The following is a 20305-nucleotide window of genomic DNA, read 5'->3' as shown; positions in this document are numbered from 1 at the left end:
ATTAACGGGATAAGGGTTAAGATGCAATCATGAATTGATCATTTAAATTTTCTAGCTGCAAACATGTGCCATAGTAAAAACACTAAATAGTTCCCCTGAAAAAAAGCATTCAAGCCCGTAGTTTGACTGTTTCCAACTACAGTTTCAAACTGAAAACATATTTCTTCCATTTAAAGCCATTAAAACATCATTAAAGAACGTCTACGTTTGACTGATATACCGTCTCAACCAGGTTTCGTACTGCCAACATTATTCGACTGTAAAGAATATTTGAAATATCCAGGTGCCCTCAAACGTCAGGGACTTTGTCATCAGAGATAAGTGTGTGTGTGTGTGTGTGTGTGTGGGGGGGGATGTTCATACACTTTCTATATTGCTTCAGTTTCATAAAAATGAACTGAGCTGAACTCTGCTCACTCTGAATTTATTCAGGAGGAGTTCAGTTCAGTTCTGTTGGCTACTGGACTTCTTGCCCTGCTGGAGGGTTCTCGGACTTGAGGATTTGAATCTATAGTGATTGAATCATACCTCTGGAATGCAAAGCTTTGTCAGGGCGATAAAGATGTGTTCCGAATTTGCTTTTGTTGTGTCTATTTGCATATGTTTTCTTAAGATGCAGAGTATGGGGCTCCTTTGGCCACCGTTCACAGGCCTAATTAAATGTGGATGGTGATACTTTCTTAAGAGGCCTGTGCTAATTTTCCATGGGTTTTGTCAGCACTTTTGGCTTACTCTCTTCCTGCCCACACAAGACTCTTTGCTAGTTTCTTTCTTAGTTATCTCAAAGTCTTGGCTAAACCTGGGTCCTCTCAACCTCCTTTTTATTGCCCTAGAGTCCTTATCCAAAACACCTTGCCCTTGCCTTACTGGCAGTTTACAGTTTTCACAGAACGTGTCCCAATGTTTCCCAGGGCCTTAAACCTTATTGCTCTCATCTAATTTATTTTGGATGAAGCGGCCCATCGATTCTTAAGGTTCACCTTGAAGTGAGCTGTAAAACCAACTAATATAGTAAATAGCAGATTTATTGTTTGTTAAACAGCATCTATATTCTTGAAAAATACTTTTGCAATCTTTTAGGTTTTTGTAATGTTTCTTCAATCTTTCAGGTTTTGTAATGTTTCTTGTTGAAGAAATAGTTTGCCTTTTTAAACTTTTTGTGTTTTATCTTGTTTTGGAAATTGTCACGTCGCATTTTCTCATTTAATCAAACTATAATCTCAAAATCTTGGTGGATTCAGGCTTCCCGCGCCTTTAAACCATCTCAACCATTCTGTTCAGCTGGATCCAAAAGCAAACGGGAACCCTTGATGCACTGGGCTCGAGCATCACGCTCTGCAACCTGATGCTGGTCTGACTGAGAAGCCACGAACAGACCGCAGACTTATTGGCCAGTGGTTCAGTTTATTCAGGGCTGGCCTTTTATCTGCTGGATCATTTTTGCATGTGTTTTAAAGTCAGACTGTAGGTATTTTTGCATGGATGATGAATGTGTGTCATGGCGTGCAGGTAGCTCAGGGGTCGGTTCTGATGACAACAGAAATGACATTAAGCTCAAAGAATTTTAAAAGGAAGAAATGAGGTGAAACTTGGTGGTAAAATCTACCAACCAGCATTCAGCCAAGCTTAGTTTTTCTATCCTGCCTTCCTTTTAAATCCTCACCCATGCCCCTCTTTGACTGCAGATTTCTCCTGATGCTCGGATTCCAAAATATGACACAAAGTGTCCTCAGAAAACCGGAACACCAAAAAAACCCACTAAATGAGGCGCACACCCTCTCCCTTTATGCCGCTCCTGGAGTTGTCACTATCTTTTGCCTCTTGTAGTTGCTCTAAGTTAATCTCTCCTTCCCTCTCGTGCTCTCTGCTCGGAAACGGGACCTGAAATGACCAGCACACGTTCCCACTGGGGGGCTCAGACTGATTCATGTGGGAGCAGCTTTGCATTTCTTGTCTCAGCAGATGAAAGGGGAAATAGAGTAAACTGATGGCAGAGACCAGGCTGCATTTCTGCTCCTTTGAAAGGGGGGTGTGTGATGCCAGGTCTCACTAGGGGGTCTCACAAAGCCAAGGCAATAATGAAGAGAAAAGGAGGTGTGTAGCGTGGACTTGTGTGAGAGAGAGAGAGAGAGAGAGAGAGAGGAGAGAGAGAGAGAGAGAGAGAGAGAGGAGAGAGAGCTGGGGGATATAAGGCAAACAAGGTAAACAAGCCGGTAATGCTCAACAAGTACTGTGGAATTTTTTTTTTCTTTTTATACAATAGAGATAACACATTTTCTTTTAAGTGCCTCATAGCACATTCACCCAATTTATGATGGGTCACTGGACATCGACTTCAGTATGCTAGACCGAATAGAAGAGTCCAAATGTTTGAAAATATTTATGGTCTAGTACCACTTTAAAAGCCAAACCATTGTGCAGCCGCTGTTAAAACACTAAAATATTTGACAGGATCATATTTATCATCGTCAGTGGATAAATACCGTACATTTGATTTACAGTCTAATCTTTTATCTTCATCTTTTCTTAAATTTAAACAATTCTCTGTTGACTGTATATTCTGTTCAAGGCTGGTCTGATACAACTGATGCAGACTGGTATTGAGTTTTATTACAGACAGGTGGATTCAGTTTATACCCCCCCCCCCACCCCCCCCCCCCCCCCCCCCCCCCCCCCGCCACACACACACACACACACACACACACAGACGTCATATTAACATTTAAAATGATTGTGGGTTTTTTGTTGTCATGCATTCATTGCAGCAATAATTCACATCTGCAAGTCTGCAATTTTAATCCCTATTGACTGTCAGATTTAATTGCTCATTATTATTTGATGGTTTTATTTTCGGGCAATCTTTGAGCCCATTACTCAACGATTTATAAACCGCTCCAAAGCAAATCCGGCATTAATCATCTACATTTCAGGCTGTCAGTAAGTTAGCCTCCTCTGCCCCCGGCTTCCCTGAACATCTCAGCCTTCAGTGTTTTGCTTCACCTTCCTGTCCAGCATCACAAATGCTGCCAGTTGATGTTAGTCCCACTACTTTAGCGGTATCCTGCAGAGACATCTCAGGACAGAAAACACATCCTATTAAACACTGTTGAGTACACAACAACCTTATGAGGACAAGAGTGCTTTGATTCTCCTCCTTGGGATTTAGCTTTAGGTAAACAAATACTGTAAACATCACATTAACCTTTAGTACCCCTCCAATATTTACACCAGAATTGCTAAATCTGGTGTGTTGTGGTGGGGGTTCACAAATGAAACAAGAGAGCTGCTGAGAGATGTTCCCACGCTGCTCTTTAAATAGTCTTATTGATATATCTCATGTATTGTGCCAGGATATCTTTAATTAACATTCATAGCACCACAGGACATTGAATTCAAACTTCTCCAGGGTGGACGAGCACCAACGAGCCTCAGAAATATCACGAAGGCAGCTGTGGATGCAGGTCCTTGCAGGGGGACATATGTGTGTCTGTGTGTCAAAGGTTTTCACACTCATCGTGTCTTGCCACCATCTGTCCCCAGTACTGGCATCAATGAGCATACAGACGGGCACTCACTAATAAGCTCAAACAGGCAGCAGTGGGGGGGGGGGGTCCTGTGAGGACACTGGCTGACATGCTCACCATTATCATCACTCACTGAGTGCAAATAAGGCCAGAGACAACTGGAGATGCCAGCAGACCCCAAAGAAAATCTCTCTGAGATCTTGTTACTGTTTGGGGAAGGGGGGGTGGGGGGCGACTGGAAAGGAAAACATATTTAGAGAACTGCAGTGTGGGGGGGAAAGGGGTGGTGGAATCATGAGTAAGTGGCATGTTGCAAAGATTGGAATTTTTCAGGGCACTTTTGCCTCCGTTGTGTGTGTGTATGTGTGTGTGTGTGTGTGTGTGTGCGTGCGTGCGTGTGTGTGTGTGTGTCTGAAAAAGGTTCAAACAGCAACAGCAGCAGAGGCAAAACCTAAAAGATGGAGGAGAAGAAACAGACTCGGCTCTGAGGACAAAATAAACTGCATGAAAATCCACCATCTGCAAACAATCTGATTCCACGCTGGAGGCTGTGCCATCAATCAAACACACACACACGTTTGTTCTAGTTGTCTCATAGCGAGAAAGTTCTGGGTTCACTTCCAGACTCTTTCTAAGGTGAGTTTACATGCTGTCCCCGTGCCTGTGAGGGTCCTCTCCAGGTAAACCAGTTTCCTCCTACCTCAGCTTGACCGGAGGCTAATTAAATGTGCGCTTGGCCAGTTTCCACTCATAAATACATTCAACATATATTCCTTAATCTGATGGCACAAATCTTCCTTAAATGGTGCAGTAACTTTAAAATAAACCACACATTTTGTCTCGCGGCCCAATTTTCCCATTCAGGCATGCACACTGCCAGTGCAGCACGCTCCCTGGTGTTCGCTCATGTGACCGCTGCACATTCCAGAATGAACCCACCATTTGGATGGATGGATGGATGGATGGATGGATGGATGGATGGATGGATGGATGGATGGATGGATGGATGGATGGATGGATGGATGGATGGATGGATGGTGCCCAAAGCTCCTAACATTGCCTTCAATGAAATTCATGCTTGCTCCTAACATCCACCCACCCCCCAGCGGTCTGCACCACCACGACAGACGCGCCCTCCTCCTCTGTTTCTCCTTTACATCAGCTGTCTGACCTCTGTATACGTACATATTTCTAAATGGAGCTTGTCGTAACACATGATCTCATTCCGACTTTGAATCAGCAGTCGATGAGATAGAAGCCACACACAGAGCTGGCGACTATTTCTTGGCCTTGTTTCTATGCAGCGCGAGGAGAGAGCCGTCGAAGAACTGAATGTGAATGAAGCCGCGTTAACATTCATCATAAATCCGTTTTGTGGTTCCCCCTATGATATTTCATCCCTCGTGGTTTCTGGAAGAGCGCCACCTCAATAAGTAAGCAGCTGAAAAAGGACTGTTTTCCCAGAGCTGCCGTGTCCTCAGATGAACCCGCAGCCGCTGCCAGGATTCCAGTAAAGTTTAATGGAGGAGGAAATATTCAGGTTTGAAAACATCACAGAAGGAGACCCTCACCCCTTCTTATGCAAAGCATTTCTGTTTTCCTTCGGTTCGGATTGTAGAGCGTTAACGTTTCAGAGGAAGGAGGGGAGAGGATGGAGAGAGACTGCTTCATAGTATCTGAAGGACAAAAGGATAACAGACTCATTAAAATGTCTCCCTCCAAAAAAAAAAAAAAAAAAGCCAGAGAGAGGGTGGCAGAATGAGGACTGATGTGTCAGCTGGTGAACTCATCCTCCTGCCTCCGGATGTAAATGAGCTCACGACGCAACAGCCACAACACAGCGGCGGGAATTTACCCCGGCCAAAGTCACACTTTAGGACGCCGTTGGGCTGCACAGAGGGCTTTTTGTCACACAGAAGCTGCAGTAATACACCTACTTAATGGAAATTGGTTCACTTTGGTGTCATAAAGATCTGAGTGCACGGCAACTGAAACCAGGTTGCTTTCCAGCGAGGGCTTCAACACGTTTACACATGGCTTTTGCCACCAGCTATATTAAACACTATAGACACACCGTTCGACTCCAGGTCGTCTGCGATTAGGACTGAGTTAGCGTAACGTGTGCTCATCAGACCTGGGGTGTTTGTATTGAACGAGCACACCAGAGCAACTTTTTGATGCATGTGTCTATGTGGTGACTCCCTCCAGAGGGATGGACAGATGCAGGATGATCAGCAGCGCTACTAAGGGCTCCCTGTCTCTACACTGCAAAAAGACTGTATGCAATCATATTCTGTGTATTTTAGGATGAAGTAATCTGTTGATTTTGATCACAGAAACTGTATGAGATCCAACGGATTTTATTTTTGGACCTCTCTTGTTTCCATCCTGACCAAAAAGTTAAAACAAAAAAGACTTCAAAGTTGATAAAACCAGTTTATCAGCCTGCAGCAACTTGTGGTAGATTCGTTTTATCTCACCAGAATTTCAGCGCAATTGTATGAGGAGAGTTTAGCCACTGAGAATATCAATGTATCGTTAGCAATGATGAGACGCTGTAAACCTTTTGCTTCTGAAAAATTGATCAATACAGCTGTGGGCGAAGGGGGTTTTCTTGAGGATAAAAGGACGACCGCAAACCTTCTGAAATAATCCTTCAAAAGTGAACAACAATATCTAGGGAACTATATCATACTATATGACATAAAACTACCACCGATCTGTAAAAACAATGCTCCTGTACAATGTTTTATAGTGTTTGCTATGGCTGAAGTCAGAAGTTGTTATTTATTATTCTGTACAGAGACAGTTCTGTAACCATGGAGATTATTTACTTTGCAGCAAATGTTCTGTGTAATCCCCAAATTGCCCAAGTTTCACAATACACCGCCACAACACTGCGGTTTCCTGCAAAAAGATTCGACAATGCACCTCCTCTAGCTTGATTTATCTGCTTCTGATATATTGTCGTTTCTATAATCATCATCTGCCTGCATGTCTTTGTGCTGCTGAAGCAAAAAGAATGCTGACAGCCTGAATACAGTAGGAGCTGCTATCATCCAGTTTCTTGCCTTCAGCTCTTTTCCCTGTTGCGTACATGCGCCTTCCTTGTAAAGTCTTCCTTGTTTCCGTGGGTGGATGGATTCTCACCGATGTTGTCCTTCGGCTCCCTGGTGAGCTCGGCGCTTTCGAAAGGGTTTTCAAAAGTGTCTTGCAGTCACCAAAGCTCGATATTTCTCAAAGGTTTTGCTGCCTGTGGAATGTTCTGGTACCTTCAAGTCAGAGCAGGTGGCTGAGAAAGATCCACAACTACAGTGGGAAAGGTGTCGAACAAAGAGAATCACTGTGATCAATATTAACTAGGCTATTCTTCTGCAGCTCTTTTCTACTCATTTCTTACCTTTCGGAACTCTTGTGGTCACATTTCAACATCACAGAGACGACCGGCTGGGGAGCACAGCAGCAGAAATAACTAATCAGGCATTATTTATGCAGCAATGTTGCATTTGGAATGGCAATGGAGTGGCATCGAACAACAAGCTTTGTCCTTAGATGACACCGTTTTCTCAAGAAAATGATTCATTTGACTTTGCCCAAAACACTTTTGTCCCCTTTTACTTGTACATGCAAGAAATGGATTTAGAAAAGAAAAAAAATTGTAGTCCTTAACAAAGTTCTTCCTGTTTCAGGATACCTCCTGGAAATTGATGATTTCTCAACTGTTGCCCAACTTTATAACGCTGTGATGAGACTTTACCCTCCCCCCCAGCCCTCAAAAAAGAAAGAAAAGGCAACAGTATTCGAACAAATGTCCACCTGACATGCGCTTCTGGGCGTTCAGGTGAACGATGTCAGATGTTTTGGGGACTGTAACAGGTCCAGGCAGGATAAAGAAGCAGACTTATTTTGGGCCGCACCCTCTCCTGCACTCTTGGCTTTTTTGGCCGGGACTCAAAACTGCGAAGTTGACAGAAGGTAATCCCCGCCATGTGAGGCCTCGGCCCCCGTTTGGAGGCGGGGTGTGATTCATTCAAATCTGCCGTTGGTATAAAAGAAAAGGGAGTCGCCAGTAACCCAACTTCAACCCACAGGAATCGTGGCGCAGCGCAGGACCACCTGGGTGGTTATCTAAGCCGATGATGAATACAATTAAATCTATTAAAAATGCTTTAGTCTTTTTCGTCCTGCTGCCCCGTTTCCTGGTGGCAGCGGTCATGTTTTGGCTGCTTGACTTTCTATGCATAAGGAAAAGGGTCTTTTTCAGGATGAAGGAGCAGGAGGACGATGCCGTCGATCCTCCACTGTGCATATCGGATTCCAATCGCCTGTTCACCGTGGAGTCCCTGAAAGCGGTGTGGCACGGCCACAAACTGGACTTTCTGAAAGCAGCGCATCTCGGACAGGGAGCGCCCAACACCGAAGTTGTCCAGCTGGAGGATCAGAGGCGCAGCCGCATCCTTGACTACGCGAAGGACAAGAGACCGCTCATCCTCAACTTTGGCAGCTGCACCTGACCGCCGTTCATGGCGCGTCTGAAGGCTTTCCAGGGGGTCGTGGAGCAGAACGCAGACATAGCAGACTCTGTAGTTGTGTATATTGAGGAAGCGCATCCTTCCGACGGCTGGGTGAGCACCGACGCGCCCTATCAGATCCCCAAACACCGGTGTCTGGCGGACCGGCTCGGCGCGGCGCAGCTGATGCGCCTGGAGGTGCCCGGCTGCCTGATCGTTGTGGACAGCATGGAAAACTCCTCCAACGTCGCGTACGGAGCATATTTCGACAGACTTTATATATTACAAGAGGGGAAGATAGTTTACCAGGGGGGCAGAGGACCGGAGGGGTACCGGATTACAGAGCTCAGAGACTGGCTGGTCGAATACAGAGAAAGCCTGAAATCGTCCAATGATTTAGTCATTCATTTGTAGACAAATCGTTACATTTTAGAGCTGCTGTGACTGGAAATGCTGCCGGCTGTCCAACTGGGATTTATTCAGAATCAAATGTTCAAGTGTATTTATTTTTCTTTATGGTTGCATCAGTGAAGTAGAAACTATTGGCTCCTCTATGTCTTTAGAATATAATTGCCGGAACCACCTGCCGAAAGGTCATTTTGTACCAACCTTGTTTGTCTGTGAAGAAATGTATTTTGTGTTTTGATATATTTTTTCTTTCCTTTAAACGCGCCTGGTTCCGAAACGTTCGCGTCTCTCTGGTCCTCAGTATTTCTATGAGGTTCGGTCTTTAAACGGAGCAGATCCAGCAGACCGACACTGATGTTCCGATACTGCAGATCAGGGTGGACGCGTCGCGCCCCGAATGGTTCTAACCGCTGTTGTTTTATGGATTTTCTTTCGTAATAAAATGTCGATTCATTGATGACCCGTTTGATTGAGATCCAACTCGCCTTGGATTATGAAGGAATTTTTCCCATAAGAAAACAACGATTTATTAAAAATAAAACCACAACAACAAAATAGAAAAAGAAAACCGGAAAATGTAAAGCACGTCCAGAAAAAACTTATTCTTAAGGTCAAGACATTTATTTTTGAAAGGCAGTCTCGGATTTACATGAAAAATCAAGAGTCATCAGAGAGAAATATCTAGTCAGGGGTTTAGAACCTCGACGAACGTTAAAAGTAGGTCCGGAGTTTATAAAAGCCGAAAAAAGCCACGTTTTGTGCCCCTTCTAAAGCCACTAACCTCTCACAATCAAATGAGGATAATCACGCTTGATCCTATTAATGGTGAAAGATACATCCATCTATAAGGGACTAAACACACGAACGTTGTCAGGGCTTAGACACTGATACCAGAGCCGAAGCTTCAGCTGGGCCGCGCTGGAAGACGATCTGTCTTCTGCTTCTGTTGCATTCTGTCCTCCTCAGAAATGCTGCTTTTGCGTGGCGCAGCCCTGCGGTCCGAATGTCAACACAATCATCGGTGCAAAGAGGGACAGGAGGGAGGTGAAGCCTTGCAGTCTTAGGGAAATCCCTGAAGGGTCACAACACAATGCAAACACAGGAGGGAACTTAGTTCTGGCGACCCATAAACACACGGCAACACTGGCAACAACACGGGGCTTTTGGAGGCCCGTGTGGTGTAAATATCAGTGAGCTCTGGGTTCATCATCAGACAGATCGGAGAACATTTATGGACTTTCACTCAATCTCCAAACCCTCAAAATAACAAAGCCAACCCTCAGACTGCAAGGATAGCACAGCACAGATTAAAATCTGACTCCATTTTGGATTTAAAACTCTTTTGTCCCCTTTCACTCGCCCTTGTGAGTCAAGACCATCAACCCCGGTTGAACTGAGATCTACGAAAAACAAAAACAAGACAGAAGAACACGATGCTGCTCTGTAGCAGCTCATCTGGAATGCATTTCACGCACAAACACGTACGGTAAATGAAATATAACTTGAAGTGTATCCTGCGAGGACCCCTGAAAGGAACCCTCTTGGAATTCCTCGACTCTGATCTGGATTCTTTCCATGTGTGAGTTTCCATGGGAGTCGGGCTCCATCCGTCAGAGACGACAGGCAGGCGGGAACAAAGGGTTAAGGGTCTCGGGCTGGTGGTTTACGTGTGCTGCTCTGTGTTGCTTTTATGATCCGGGGGGAGTGCTGCAGATCTCCTGAGGTGATTTTTCCCCCCTTCTTCTTCTGTGGTACACTATAAGGTGAGGGCCCCTCGGTCCCTGGGGTCATAACTCCACATGTGAATGGCTGGTAGTGAGGAGCCGGGGCCCCACACAAAAAGGTCTCTGTTGAACCTTTGTTCCTGCTTGTTTAACTCCTGACCATTTGTCCATACTTTAAACAGTTTTTATAATCCTTTTCCCAGACATGTTTTCCACAGATTGATAGAGAACTAAAGGTGCTGTTATGCTCTTAACTTTTATTGGGATTTTTTACAGCCTGGGGTGCAGCACTGATGAAGGACCTGACGGAATTTGCTGCAGAAAGACGCGTTGGAGTAGGCAGCTGAGGAGAATTTTCAAATGCTTTAACTGATATGGTTTTACTTTTCAGGGACAGAACAACTCCTGGACCTTCAGCGATGAGCGAGTAGGTAAATACTGGAAGAAAATGCAGCAAAGGTGTTGACTCAGAATCTGAGCTACAAAGTGGAAAATAATGTCTTCTGCAGCCTCGCTCATAACTTGATAAACTTGATGTTTAGAAAATCACAACCTGCTTACACAATATTACCTCACGCATTCTAGCTTTTCTTCCACCCCAAACAGATATTGTGGTAATATTAAGGATATTGCATACGTAGATAACTTACAATATTTTCAGATATGAGAGGAGAAAACACCACCTCAGCCTGGATTTGGACCTGTGATCAGCATCCCACTGTTTCCTTTTCGATGGTTGACACCTAGCGGTCACATCTTGGTACTACAGATTTTTATTTTTCAGTTCCTTTTAACAAAAAATGACAAATATTCAATTTATTATTTAATAAGTAAAGAGGTGCTATACCATCTAGATGGTCCATTCTTTTAAATAAAAGAATGTCTAATCAAGAAGACCAGAATATACAGAATCATTTTCTTGTTGAAAAATCCCCTAATTGGGGTAACAGCATCACTGTCAAATCCGACCCTCTAAGGACTGAATCACCGGTAACTGATGGAGCTGCCACGGTGATGGATGTGCAGCTCAAATGTAACACAAAGGAACCCTGAGAGGCAAAGATGTTGAATATTCTTTAATGGCAGGATCAGTCACCTGAGCTCAACCTTGACAAAATGACACACTGAAAAACACTGAAGCCAGAAAGAGCCACAGTCGACAACTGGGGATGCTGTCTGCGACGAAGACCCCTCCAAAATATCCAGCAAAATCCTTTGTCCTGAATGACATTCGCTCAGTGCTTCAGAAATATCAGAGAAACATGGCCTGCTTGACCTGATGTCCTTGTGCTCTTCCACCGTTGTCCTGTTGGTAGATTTTATCTAATCTGACATCTTCATCATTCCTTTTACACCTCCATCAGGGATGACAGAAATGGTGACTAAGTTTCCCGACAGGCCCCATACGCCAACTACTGTTACTGTAATTTCCAGGGACACCGAGACAAGCGAATGCAGCCTGTCTACATTTGCACCGATTTGTATTATATTTACTCAAAGAAAACAATTAAACATAAATATGAATAATTGAAACATCTGAGTGAGTTTCCTCTATTCAGTTGCATCATTTTAGATAGTTTTCTGGATGAAGCTGATTAGTTTAGAAAACAGACATTTTCTATATCGTGATGTTGCGGCCTTTGGCCACAAGATGGAGACAAATACTAGCTGAACTAGCCGGTGGAGGGCTCTTGACAGAGACCTTCGGCAGTTACTGAGACTTTGCCAGAGGGTAAAAATGTCTGCAGCATCAGCAGAGGAGGTTTTTCACTATATATACGGACCAAGATGAATGGGCCCAAACACTATCTTGGTACCTGCTCTTGTCCTTAGATGCCTGGGGTGTCAGTTACCAACAGCTCAGTGAGTCCGGATCATATAATTTATTCAAAATAACAAGCATGAAAATACAACAACAAATACACAGTTACAGCAATTGCTCTTTCTGTAGAATTGTCACGTAGTCTATCATAATAATAAAAATATGAATCATAACAAATCATTCCTCTGCATAACAAAACAGATGCAGAGCATGAACTGAAGAGGCAACCAGAGGAATTAATTTCCCTAATATGCAGAATAGAGGTCCATATTACTAACCGACTGTTGCGTTTGAAAGGATGTGTGGATGTGCCATGCAGACTTAGAAAAACTCTGAAAATATCCAACATTGGTAATACATCAGAAATATATACTGTAGACACTAATGAGGGTAAAACCACAAAAAAGTGTTGAAGGAACGACAAAGTTAATGACAATAGAGAAAACTGGACAACTTTTAAATCAACACTGTTCAGCAATTCTTGAATTCAAAAAGCAGAAATTAACCAAGACATAATTACAAAAAAATCAACTTCACAAACTACACAAACCTTATCTGTTTATCATCCATGATATGTAGGGCTGCAAAGCACTTTAAACATTTAAAAAATACTTCAAATTCCAGCGCCCACGTCCAGATATTCTGATTACTTCATGCGATATTTATTCTCACCGAATGATGTCATCAAATCTTACACACTGGTCCTTTGACAGTGATTAGTGGTTAGAGATTATCAGTTTAATGCAGTAGAATGCAAAGCTTGCTTACAATTTTTTTTTAGTAAGAGCCTCATTTTCCTGGTTCGTTACACCCAAAGTTTTACGCGCTTGTAGAAGTTGACTGTAACTGTAATAAAATACAACATTTTCACATGTTTACTTGCCATTGTTTGGTTGAAGTTTTTTTTTTTTTTTAACGACATTCATTTTAAATACATTTAAAGCACAGCGTCACACGTGTCCACGTCATCAGATAATGGAGACGTACAGATAGATTCCAGGTTAGTCCTTCATGTAAAGACAGCTGTCCCACAGTCTGAGTGGTTGCTTTAAGCTGTCTTTAAACATTCAAACTGAGCTCCTCTAAGAGCGGGAGACGAGGAAATGCAGCCATGTTGTAATCAGATGGAGGTATAGTGTCTCCCAAAGCTGGTGAGTCTAATCTTTTCCGGCAGAATGATGTTTACAGAGTGCTCCGGCTCCTCCAGGGTCACGCCTCCTGCCTCACTCAGTAGGTGTTCCCTTTGTTGGCGAACAAGCCTGCTGTATTTAACGTTAGCCAGCCATGTCTCACAGCGGCCGAAGAACACAATGCCGGTGGTTCCCAGGATAACTAAGCATGTAATTAGAGCCAGCATACCGAAGCAAACCAGCTGACCGTGGGTGACGAGGATGCCGCGGGAGTGGACCGTCTCCTTTAGGGTGATCTTAAGCAGGTCTCTCTCAGGAGGTCTGAGAAGCTTGTGGAAGGTGTGAGCGGGGAGGGAGTAATGCTGCGGGGTCAGTGCGAACACTCCGTGATCCACTGGCCTGGAGATGACCTTTGCTCTCTGCTGCACAGCACACGTGGGCCCTTTGAACCACTTGGGGCAGATGCAACGGAAGGTCCCGTCAGGCTGGCCAACGCACGTGCCCCTGTTGCTGCACGGCGTTCCAGCACAGGGCGAGAGGCTGGCGGTGTCGTTGCACGTGAAACCGGTGAATCCGCGCTGACAGGTGCATGCGAAGGCCAGGCCGCGGCTCGTGCAGTTCCCGCCGTTGAGGCAGGGGTTCGGCTGACAGCTGTCGACCAACATCTCACAAAAGTCTCCAGAAAATCCAGGGGGACACAAGCAGGAAGAGTAAGCTGAGGGGCCGTCGCCGTCTATGCATGTGCCTCCGTTCTGACAAGGAGAGCTGGAGGACAGAGAGACGGGTGGTAAACAAAGAGCAGCACTGATAACGTTTGCTGTACGGTGCAATATTTAATCCTGTGATTATAAAGCCGCGGTTCATGAGGCGGCTTTGTTTGCTCAGCAAACTGGGCTGGGCTGCTCACGGTTGCTGAGCATTGCTGGGAGGAAAAAATAATATAAATCGGTCCACAGCAATCCTTCAGCTGGGGTTAGCAAGCAAACACAAGATTTATTCTCTACATAAACCAGGCAGCATGGACGGTGGAATCCACTAGGATCGTTTCATTGATTTCAAAATCAGTGCTTTGACTTTTCAACTACACAGGTTCTTTAAGTCATTGAAATGAATTCCCATAGTCGTGCAGTCCATCACACATGTGCGTTGTATAGAAAACCGCTCCTCAATATTTAACTGTAGTCAGTTCCTCAGTTAACAATATTTCTCTGGGTTCTTCATGCAAAGCAATGATCCAGTAAATCATGTTTCTCTATCTGCGCTGCTTGATGTCTTTTATTTCCACCCTAAAAACTACGAATGAAATGAAGCTTCAATGGTGCATCATTGAATTCCTTCACCTCTGCAATTCGAGGCACATTCAAAACCAGATAACCGAGATAAACCTGATCAATATTTCAATTGTGTAATTACCGTACACAAATCTCTGACATCCCTGGCAAGAGATAAGTTTAATAATAGCTGCCAGACACTTTACGTACATCGCTACTGTCTAGAAGAGCGGAATAATGACACTTTATGCAGACTTCTGTTTTAATTGGCAAGTTTTAAAAGAAGAATTCCCCTGACAAGGAAGTGAAGTTCCTCTTGGTCTCATTTTAATATTACAACGGTTTTTGCCTCCCAGTGGAGGAGTAGAGCTGTCAATTCACTGGCATTGAGCAGCAGTATTGGATTTTCGGTCCATGTGCATCAATAACAAGTCCGGCTGAGGGACAATGAGCACCATGGTGGTCATTGTGTGTCTGTGTGTAGGGGCTGCAGAGGCAGCAGGAGGATGTCTCCTCAGGATCAGCCATGACTGTAATCCAGCTCTGGGAACGGCTGACGTTGAGGTGATCTGCAAAGCTCTGCTGATCTTGAAACTTCCTAGAAAGGGAACTTCAAGAGTCGTGTAAGGGGAGTCGTGTCCTACAAATGACCTGAATACCTGGCCGACGCATATATAATGAATGACGCATCCCAGGAATAGCTGCAATCACAGATAATGATGGCACGTGCGGCTGATTAATTGCCACATTGATTGGACAAACTGCGCCTCTGATGTGTTAGGGACACAAAGAACGTCTTCCTGTCCTACTGAGCTGTGGCCCCGAGAGGACGGGACGGCAGAATGGAGATGACGCAAGCTCCTGATCCTGTAGATCACCGACATGCTGGGCGATATTAACGTGCTGGAGTTTGAAATTCGGGAAGCAGCCTGTTGTGTCAAAAACACATTTTGATTTAAATTCTAAGCAGAGTCACACTTTGGCTTAATGGATCTGCTGTTGTTGTGACCCAGGAGAGGCTTTGCACTTAATTTCGGAGGAAAACTTCTTGAGTCCCAGCCACAGACAGCCATGAACAGATTATAAAATACTTCATAAGAAGTTTAACCTTTTTACACAAGCTTTGGTATCATCATAGGGATTCTGGGATGTGCCCCCCCATGAACACATATTTACAGTGATGGATTTCTGCAGTCTATTATGTCAAAAGATGAGCTGGTCATACATATTAAAGCAGAAGCATTCTCATTTATCTTTTTGATGACATTAATCCTCACGCCGCGTGTTGCTGGACATTAATCCTCACGCCGCGTGTTGCTGGAATAGCTTACATATCAGGCCAACATCTTTCCTGACTGTCTGACCCCACACTTCATCATAGTCTCACTCCTGGCTTACCAGCAGGAAAGCAGGACGTTTTTCATTGACAAGCACCCCTGCGATGTCCCTTGCCTTAGTTAGCGTTGCTTAACCTTTTCAATATTTGATGGCTTGGGAGTGAACATCGGCTTCTCAGCTGCGACTTTGGCTCTTTATATCAGTCACAGTCTAACACAGCACGCCACTGAACAAGATACGGCCACGTGGACAAGGACAAAAATGCCATTTCTGCTGTAGCGAGGCAACGTGGCACATGGCAGGTGGACCCCGAAGAACTGGCGAAGCGATCAGCATTTGAATGTCTTGATTTCCTTCACAGCAGAGACCCAACGCTGGAGTGGAATATATGAATATCAGAGCTGTATTTGCCAGACAACAACAGGAAACTGCTTTAGAGACATCTAGAAGTGTTGGTGTAGGTTCTCAACACCTTTGGGGTACATCCAATAATCACGCAGATGCTTTTTTGGGGGAAGGGGGGTGTCATTGTCATCAATCAGATGGTAAAATGGGTGAGAAATCAGCACCTTTCCATCATAACACTGCCTGCAAATGTGTCTGTCAAAAACCACACCGCACCAGTCTCACCGTGCGCTAATGAATAAAGAACACTCAATCCAATTTCTTCTCAACAGCCACGGCGTTCCTATTGACTGCCTCCGGTCGACAGAGAATGGCAGCGCTCCCTGTATTGATCATTGATGCTAATGATAAAACAGAGGAGATGACAGCACAGAAGCCGTTACCTGTTTGAGAAGCAGAGTCCTGGCTTCAGCTGGCAATGTTGCCCCACGTAGCCCCGAGGACAGATGCACATGTACCCGCCCTGTCCGGTCTCGATGCAGGTGGCGTTGCCTGCACAGGGCTTAGATGAGCACAGGCGTGTATCTGTTGTGAAGCAGGAAAGGAAAAATTTTCCAAAAGGGTTTTAGTGGCCATGTGTTCTCCCGCCTCCTCCTTTCATGTTTCTGTGCCTATTTTCTCCCCCTGCCTCCGTTTCCACATTCTCGCTCGTGTTCACACCACAGCATCTTGTCACCGAGAACAAAACTGTGAACTCGGCGTGCACAGGAAAGCAGCTCGTCTAGAAGAAGGACGCGGTGCAAGTCTTCACGCGGAGGTCAACACGAAAGCACAAACAGGTTTTGTTTGATGGGACACAGCAGCTTGTTGTTTTTTGTTTTTTTAAAAAGTGGATCAGGTCTATGTAAAGGCGCAGCTAACATCTTCTTTGATGCTCAGGATATGAAATTTGTTAGAAAATACACACACATTCACACTATGACACTGTACTGTATGTACTGATCACAGAATAATGGTTAATTATTTGCGTATTATGACGGGCAATTAAATTTGAAGTACAACATTTCAATGAATCATCTCTGGGGAGAATAATGTGTTATTTTGCAGACAAATGACCAATTAACCACCAATTAGCCACCAAGTGACTGTACATTGCAGTTCCCCAATGTGACCTCTAGGGGCAGACAGAGGAACGTTAGCAGACGTGCTTTGACTGTTGGATGATTCTGAAGCGTTAGTCAGCCTGTTCTTGTTCAATTCGGGTTAAAATCTTTATTGAAATACAGGCACGAGTGCCTGTCGGTTAATGATAGCACGTTGCATGAACATTCAAAAAGACTCGAATATGGGAAAAGTTCCATATTCAGATTTAATTTTGCCCAGTAGATGCTGCCAAATCTGACACATCAGACCTTTGAATGGAAAAAGATAGATAGATAGATAGATAGATAGATAGATAGATAGATAGATAGATAGATAGATAGATAGATAGATAGATAGATAGATAGATAGATAGGCCTGTTGATTTAGACTCCTGGGGGGGGGGGGGGGGGGGGGTGTTATTATGCAGACTCCAGCCCATGAGTGGGAGTTTAATGAGGCTGACCTTGATCGCACAGGCTGCCCACCCATCCCTCCTCGCAGACACACTGCCATGCCTTCTCACATTTGCCATGCAGGCAGCCGGGGAAGGGCACGCACTGGTCACAGTTCTCTCCTTGCCACCCCGGTTTACACCTAAAAGGGAAAGAAAATGGAACATTCCTGAACTATTAATAAACCACCAACAGTGCAGTACTGCTCACGCCTGCATAATGTCTGCCCGGTTCGTTTGGCTCCTTTTAATCCAGCTCCAGCAAACTGGATAATTTCCTTAAAAGTAAAAATAAAGGACAACAGCAATCCTTTCTCCTTAGTGAATCTAGCAGCAATAATATTTGTAAAGTGGGCCAGGATCGTCTCTTAAAAGCTTTGGGCCGTCTTTGGCTGGATTACCATTCAATTTCTTTCTAGTGAGTCACATCAGTCTATGGACACAACGTTGCGTAATCCCGCAGGGGAGAGACGCGGCCACCATTTAGGAAAAGGAATCACAGATGGTTTGGGTACCTGCACTTGCCAGGCTTCTCACAAAACCCATTTTCTATGTTGCACTCGGCGCTGCATTCCCAGCCTTTGAGACAGAAAGAAAAAGCGCGTTTGCCTCCAAAATATATCCGTAAAAAAGAGACACAAGTGTATTTTAAACACTTAGAGCGATTAAATATTTATATGTTATACTTTTTTTTTGCATGCGCGAAGATTCGACTTTGTGGAAGTCAAATCTCTTTGTCTGGTGAGCTCTTCAGATTGGTGAAATTGTCAAATTACCTTTGGCGATGCCTGTCGCGAACAGAATTAAGACCACCGCTGTGAGATGCATCGTAATTCGTAAAAGACACATTTCCCTCCTGCAAAACAGAGCGGAGGAGACGCCAAATTTCTCTTTGTATGAGGAGAGAAAGAACAACACGCGATCGTGTATCTGTTCTGGTGATGTTCTGGTGCTCAAAAGTTCAATCGAGATAAAGAAAATCAACATCAAATGGAATTTTTAAACAAATTAGCGGGATGACGCGAATATGTCATGCTGTTTTGATGTTAATGATGAGGGTGAGAATCGTGGTGGAATTGTGAGTATTGCTGGAATAATCTCTCCGTCTTTTCCGTCTCTTGGTGATTGACGCACCTGAAGCCAGACGCGTCTGTTCCAAGCGGTATCCATTACGCACAGGCGGAAAGAAGAGAGACGCGTTTCACTTCAAAATCAACACATTTCCCGACAAATGTCACAACTTAAACGAGCTCCCCCCGGTGTGAACGCACTCACCTATGTCGCCCTGATGCCCCAATTCCAGGAGGGCATATTTGACAGGACAAATCCAAGCTCCGAGCCTCTGGGAGTGACACTACAGGTGCACAGAGGGTCGGAAGCTGGTGAAGACTGGAGGTACGGATGGGACTGCTGCATCGTGCCTCGTCCCGGTGCAATACGCTCCTCCCTCCTGAAAGAGAGTATTATCATGTGCTCATCAGCCTGACCCCCCAGGAGAGAGCCAAAGCCATAAACCAATAGAAAAACTGAGGTTGATATTACTGAATACACAACAGAGCCTATAGACTTGTTTTTCATGATCAGAATTCTTAAACAGGAAAAAAAACTGATGTTAATTTGGCACCTAAAGGATGGAGATGAGCTTCTTTGCTTAAAGTTAAAAAAAAAAATGCTGTACAAAATCTGCTTCTACAGTAGTTTAGGTCTGCACTCAAATCTATAAAGCATAAAGTAAACCATTTTTCAAATAAATCTTTACAATCTATAAGAGGCTCTACATGTGCATTTGCCAATGATAAAGTTACAACTGCACAGGATTTAGCTTTATCGCTCCTGCCAGAGAGAAAACAGAGACCAATCGCAGCTCTTAACTTATATTACATCTTTGATTCGCTATTCTGGGGAGAATAAGACTACAGGCAACAGATGCAGGTGTTTGCTCTCTAAACTGTAGCTGGTCCACTTTCAAAAGGCTTCATTCATAACCATGATATCACTTAAAATGGAGATCACAAACAGGAACACACCAGATGCTGAAAATGCAGCCAGCAGGAGTAAGGACAGCTAGGGCATCCATCCATCCATCCATCCATCCATCCATCCATCCATCCATCCATCCATCCATCCATCCATCCATCCATCCATCCATCCATCCATCATCAGCCACTCCCTCCTAATTGGGGTCAGAGTTGATCTCAGCACTATACAGGCCGGACATGTCGCCGGTCCATCACAAACCCTCTTGTTATGAGCTGATGGTGCTAACTGACAGCGCCAGACAGCAAAATACTGACTTCAAATCAATAGCGGAGTATAAGAATGACAAACAAGTGTGGAGGAGGAAAGGAGGGTACTTTCAAATCCCAAATATTGAAAGGATATTTACATTCACAGTTCTCCACCAGTCTCTGCTGAATGTGATCATAATTACGGTATGAATATACATCTGGAAGAAGCAAATGCCCTCAAAGGCTCCTCGGACTGCACCCCCACACCACCTTAATGAAATAACTGAATGACGTCTTTCAGGCAGCGCCCACCTATCATACATAATAAGGCCACTTCTATTCTTAGGCAGCTTATTGCTGTCCACAGTCTCCCTTCGTCTTCCCCAAGGGCACAGAATGGTATTTTCCTT

At 44.4% G+C, this 20305-nt stretch overlaps 2 protein-coding genes across 2 annotated transcripts; one reads left to right on the top strand and one right to left on the bottom strand.

Annotated features, from left to right (window-relative positions):
• Window positions 1–7328: 7328 nt before the first annotated feature.
• On the top strand, window positions 7329–8901 carry dio3a (iodothyronine deiodinase 3a). The gene has a single exon (XM_057011927.1). It carries the CDS (start codon window positions 7661–7663, stop codon window positions 8447–8449), a length of 789 nt encoding a protein of 262 aa, XP_056867907.1. The 5' UTR covers window positions 7329–7660; the 3' UTR covers window positions 8450–8901.
• Window positions 8902–12035: 3134 nt separating this feature from the next.
• On the bottom strand, window positions 12036–19113 carry LOC130513220 (protein delta homolog 1). The gene is made up of 7 exons (XM_057011919.1): window positions 18943–19113; window positions 18802–18817; window positions 18444–18523; window positions 18183–18246; window positions 17680–17810; window positions 16517–16658; window positions 12036–13884 (listed from the first exon to the last, which is right to left on the bottom strand). The coding sequence occupies exons 3-7, from the start codon at window positions 18514–18516 to the stop codon at window positions 13110–13112; spliced, it is 1185 nt and encodes a 394-aa protein (XP_056867899.1). The 5' UTR covers window positions 18517–18523; window positions 18802–18817; window positions 18943–19113; the 3' UTR covers window positions 12036–13109.
• Between the last annotated feature and the right edge of the window lie 1192 nt (window positions 19114–20305).

Source organism: Takifugu flavidus, chromosome 16 (assembly GCF_003711565.1).
Source record: "Takifugu flavidus isolate HTHZ2018 chromosome 16, ASM371156v2, whole genome shotgun sequence".
Classification (NCBI taxonomy): Eukaryota; Metazoa; Chordata; class Actinopteri; order Tetraodontiformes; family Tetraodontidae; genus Takifugu; species Takifugu flavidus.
Note: the sequence above shows the minus strand (reverse complement) of the source record. Positions and strands in the feature narration are given on the sequence as shown.